This window comes from Juglans microcarpa x Juglans regia, chromosome 7S, assembly GCF_004785595.1.
Source record: "Juglans microcarpa x Juglans regia isolate MS1-56 chromosome 7S, Jm3101_v1.0, whole genome shotgun sequence".
In the NCBI taxonomy this organism is placed as follows: Eukaryota; Viridiplantae; Streptophyta; class Magnoliopsida; order Fagales; family Juglandaceae; genus Juglans; species Juglans microcarpa x Juglans regia.
The window spans coordinates 7,772,370-7,778,118 of NC_054607.1; the positions used below are offsets into that span (position 1 = coordinate 7,772,370).

Here is a 5,749-nt window from a genome sequence, read left to right on the forward strand (position 1 = left end):
TAGTGTGGCCTAATCTCTAAATATCTGCGCATGCACTTCACGTAGTCGGATCAATCGATTGCTGTAAATATATGTGAGGGTTTTTCTTGCCCTAATTGCTGGTTATATGTACTGATTTCGAAGTTTCTTATTCTTAACGCACGCAATTTCGATCTGTTGATGATCATACTTGTGCATGAGGAAATGGAACTGGGAAATACATTGCCATGTATAGGATTAAAAAAGCTCATAGTCATGTTATATATAACAACAATCCCAAAACCTCACACACACAATGCTTCTGCAAACAAGACCATACAATACAAAAGGTTACAAAAGCACACTAGCTAGCTAACCAACAAAGCATATGAATACGAATTCTACCATTTTTTTTGGTTCTTCATACAGCATGAGATCATGTTTCCTCAATCAGCCTCCGCAATTTCATCATTTTAATATTGGCGTTTGGAGCTTGCAATAAAATTTTTTCAGTGGAAAATCTAACCCATCTTTAATATAGATCCCGGATTAAAATGCACTGTAGCTTCATGCTGACCTTATTTATAACGAAAGGAAATATGGGAACTACAGCAGATGGCCGGTGGAAGAAGAGTGAAGACCTGATAAATCTGTCCATGAATTTCCACCCCAGTTCAGACCTGATGGATTTTTCCCTTGTCTTTCTTCCATTTTCATCACTGGAGGCAGCTGAGAAACCCTAGAACTTGACATCATGATCCTTGGCTCGTTATCTCCAGCTAAAGTTGCTTCAACACCTTCACTTTGAATTGGGTATAAACCTGTCGGTGACTCGAAGCCACCCAAGAAAGGGATTTGCTGGAAACGCCACTGATCCACTCCACTAGATAGAATTGTGCTGCTTCCACCTGAACTGCTTCCAATCTGATACCCTAAATCAGTCTGCGCCTGGATGTCACTGAAGTTTAGGCCAATATTTCCCATACCATAGCGGGTAAAATTCTGTAAGGAGGACATGAAGGGTAACGGTGGAGATTGCTGTGGAAAATGACCAATTAACTCTGAGGTACGGGCAGAGGGAGTTGCATTATTGCTAGAGTTGGAACCCGATTGCCTCTCACCGGCAGCCGGAGGTTTAGCACGATTGCTTTTGTTTTTCTTGTTTCTACGACAACCTCCACCCACTGGAACATTCCTAAGGGCACCCCCTTTGGTCCAGTAACGCCGACAGGTCTTGCAGAAGTGACGGGGCTGAGAAAGGTTGTAATTATTGAAGTAGCAAAACTTAGTATTGGTGGATTCACACCTCGGACACTTGAGAGGCGCTGTTTCTGGGTGTGGTATCTTGGATAACCTGGCTCGATCAGCCATTGAACCAGGCCTGAGAGGGCCAGCAGCACCATGACCACCGGCATGATGGGTTGGCGGGGGCAGCTGTGGGACGTTTTGACTGTCACTTCCTTGTTGATGATTTGGTTGCTACAAAATAATAAACTGATCAGGTAATCGAGAATCATAAACAAACAAATATATCGTATATTCAAGAAGCTAGCTAGATCGGTAGAGAATAGGAATAATTATCTTTTTAATTTTCTTTTTTTGGGGGTTCGGAAGATGTGGATGAAATTTGAAGAAAACCTTACCTGATGCCAATTGTGAGGATCTAAATAGACTGGAACAGACGAGAAAACCATGGTTCTTGATCTTTTTTTCTTTTATAAAGCTTAATGGGTCTTTTGGAAATATGGTGGAGAATCACACCGAGGGAATACCAGAGCCAAGAAAGAAAGGGAAAAGAGAATTAAAGAGGAGGCGGAAGAGGAAAGCTTAGAGAGGCTTTTGCTTACTTTGCTCTTATTCTCTCATTCTCAGCTCTTTTTGTTTTATTGTATCTTTAGGGTTTTAGTGGACGAAGTTTCTTAACATATAAGCTTCTCTGATGCTGGGAGTACTGTGATTTAGTGCTCAAAAAAAGATCAGTGACTCCCTGTGAGAGAGAGAGAGAGAGAGAGAGAGAGAGAGAGACTAAAGCAGTTTGCCACTGACTATTTGGGTGAAGTGGTGGGATCATGTAATAAAAAAATACATAATCTGGGACCAGCACTTGGATGAAAATAAGGAAGATGCCTTGCAACAGTATCATCAATCTTTGTATAAAGATTACTTAGAAACATTATCATATGTTTCAATATTGTCTCTCTCCTTTGTTGGAAATAAAAACAAAAAAAATATATTAAAAAAAATAATGGTTTTGTAATCATGATTAAATTAAGGGAACCCTAGTCAAAGTTTTCCTCAACTCTCAACTTGATTTCTTCTCAACAAATGAGCATCAAAGCCATGCTCACATGATGCATGCATGCAACACATACAAGTGGACAATTAATTATAATACTAGCAAATTGGATTAATTGATCTCTAAGTTTTAAGTACTGTACCTATATCCTTGATTCCTTGTCAACTTTTTATAAATTACTCGTAACATCATGATCTTGATGTACGTACGTAGTTGCTTTTTGCCTTTAACATTAAATCATGAAATAAAAAAAATTGGGAATATATATATATATATATATATATATATATATGTCGACATGTATTAGCTTGTCATTCTTATTTGTTTTGTTCCGGTCCTCATCTTTTGTTTATACGTTGTACTCTTTTTCTCTTGAACGTCCCTGCCTTTTAAAGACAGAGACCTCCAAATTGAGTTGGTAGAAAATCATGAATTCCTTTGTGGCCACACGGGGCGGCACAGGTGGTGGTGGTGGGGGAGGAGGCCTGGCCGGGATAATCGAATTTAAGGAATAAAAACATGAAGCTAGCCAGCTAGCTAGAGGTACCACTATGATATTCTTCATCAATAAGGAATCTAGTTCCCGATCGAACATAACTAGTAATTCCACGAAACTTCATATATAGTTATTTCAGGATTATTTATATGATCCTCAAGAGGGAAACAAAAGACGTAACACAAAGAAATGAATATGTATGCATCTATAAAAATCAAAATCAAAAGGAATTTTCCCTTATAATAATTGGTAACCACGTCGTACATGTATATATACAGTTGTACGTATTACTTTAACGTTTTAGATTGCATTTGGATGGTGAGGTATTTTCAAGTATATATTATGTGAATAGTAATAAAAAATAATGATATAATATTAAATAGTAATAAATAATAATAATAAAATAATAAATAGTAGTAAGGTATTTTAAGAATTTAAAACTCATAATTGAAAAGATAATATCGATCGACATATATATTAATTAATATGAGCCAACATATATTATATGTATATATATTATCTCAAAACACATCTTTTAAGATTACATATCACCAAAAATCTTTGGAAAAAAAAAGTAACTTTTTTTTAAGCCAGCGCTAGCTTTGTTACGAAGCTTTTTATAAGTATGAGTAGACAATAAAGCAGATATTATCCCTTTCGGTAATGCCTGCATACGGAGGCCCCGGCTACGATAAGATATGAACTAATTGGTGAATAGATATTATCCCTTTCGGTATATATGCCTGCATACTCTTTTATCACATTTGACGACACATCACAAGATCGTTCTTAAATCAGTTGTGAGTAGCGATATTATGAACCCCAACAGTCTCTCGCTTACGATGATATGTCCACATATCAAATAAGAGAGATGCTACTCAGCCGTCCGAGTAGTGCCGCTCGGTGTTACCACTAGTTGTAAAACTAGTTTTTTTTTCATTTTTCTATTCCCATTTTTTATGTATTTAAATATTTTTAAAAAATAAAAAAAATACATCAATACATTTAAAATCACTTTCTTTATCATTTGGTAAAAAAAAAAAAAAGCTATCAAACCGAGCGGTATGGTTTGAGTGGCATAGTAGAGTTTTCCATCAAACAAATGACCTTTATACACTATAAGAAAATTACTTATTTGTGATCAGTTATTTTCTGTCAAAATGAGTCTATTTTTTTCACAAAAGATAATCCGTCATAAGTACTTATTTTTCTTGTAGTGAATTAGATCTAATACCACTTCGTAGATCACCATAATTAGTTGCGCGACATGTATAATGATACGTTAACGTGGACAATCAAGATATTTATGGCATTCGACATTATATGATCTTTCAGAACGTTTTTCAAAACGGTCGTAGAGACTAATATTGTACGTGGACTACAATAGTGATGATATTGTCTACGAATGTCTTGAAAAGTTAATTCTTTCAGTCCGCCTTATATAATTTGAAATGACAATTAATACATTAATTTTGTTTGATTATTCATTTGAGCTTTTTTAAATCGATTTACATGGAAACAATTTATGTGCGTAACGCCCAGATTATTATATGATTGTGGATAGGTAGACATTAATGGTGAATAAAATCTCACATTATTTAGGAACAATAAATCCTAGATCTCCCCTTTAAGGAGAGTAGATTATCTTTGTCTCCGGATCAAAAAGATGAGCTAGCTAGTTTAATTTTAAATTAAAGGTGGTCATGTATTAGTTGTCAAGTCTCTAATGTCCCTAATTTCAATGTCTTGTTTTTTTTAGGCAGTAGGCTTCTTTTAAAATGATTACTGTTCAACTAATAAATCTAGTAGTCGGTTACATTAATGGGATTTTTGAGTCCTTACTATTAATGGTTCTATTTGATTTTATTATATATTTTAAAATTTTTTCTATCGCAGCTTACAAGTCTGTATTTAAAATATTATTTGTTATGAGACATTATATATTAGTTATAAAAAAAATTAAAACACCAATTTTTGTATGCTAATTTATGTGATACACTTTTATATGATAATAAATAGTGTATTTATTACAAAAAAATTACTTATTTGTGACTAGTTATTTTCTATTAAAATATTTTTTTTTTTTCGAAATGAGTTTATTTTTATTACAAATAATCATGCAGCATGCTTGTCCGAAATAACTCGTAAATCAAGTATGTTAACAAATAAACTTATAAGTAGGTTTTATTTTTATATCTTTAATGTTTTTGGAGTATTAATATAATTAGGACTGAAAAGAAAGATCAGATCCCAAAATTATTAAAAAATAAATAAATACAGAACATGAATTTAAAAACCCCACGAATCTTTTTACAGTAAAACCTAGAAATGTGGTTGTAGATAGAAGCAGCGAGATACAGTACCAGCCGCCCCAATTTTCAGATCACGTACACAGTGGCACTAGACTTTCATGGAAAGGAAAATGCAGCATCCACGACGATGCAGCACGTGATCCCGCTGGGAGCTGATCCCACTCCATTTTTTTTTTTTTTTTTTAGTTTTCTTTTTTACTTAATAATTAAGAAAGCTAGTGTTGTTTAATAATATTGTAAATTTTTTTTTAATATTTAAAAGTGTTAACAAAATGATGTAAAAAAATAAATAAATAAATAAAACTTAAAATAGATTAACGGGAGCCCCACCTTTATTTTATTTTTGTTTATATTTTTTTACTTAATTATTAAGAAAATATTTTTAAATGAATTTACGATTTTTTTTAAGTAAAAAGAGATTTAAAAAAATACATAAAATAAAAAAAATACATTTTACCTTCATGGAAATTAGAATTTTTCAATTAGAAAGCAGCACCCTAAAGAGGAATTTTTGCTGCCACGTCAGCCACTTGTGGGCCCTACTATAATATTTTTTAAAAGTAAGCTAATTCCCAAACTTGATAGCCTACGATCGAATATATTCTTCCATCTTGACGGTGGAAAAGCATGCACACCACCACCATGCATGCATGAATCATCATCTCTTTAATTTGCATATATATATTA

General features: G+C 33.7%; 1 protein-coding gene across 1 annotated transcript; it reads right to left on the minus strand.

Annotated features, from left to right (window-relative positions):
• Nucleotides 1-213: 213 nt before the first annotated feature.
• LOC121240636 (dof zinc finger protein DOF3.6-like) lies at nucleotides 214-1,944 on the minus strand. The gene is made up of 2 exons (XM_041138124.1): nucleotides 1,602-1,944; nucleotides 214-1,437 (listed from the first exon to the last, which is right to left on the minus strand). Exons 1-2 carry the CDS (start codon nucleotides 1,650-1,652, stop codon nucleotides 565-567), a joined length of 924 nt encoding a protein of 307 aa, XP_040994058.1. The 5' UTR covers nucleotides 1,653-1,944; the 3' UTR covers nucleotides 214-564.
• Nucleotides 1,945-5,749: the final 3,805 nt, after the last annotated feature.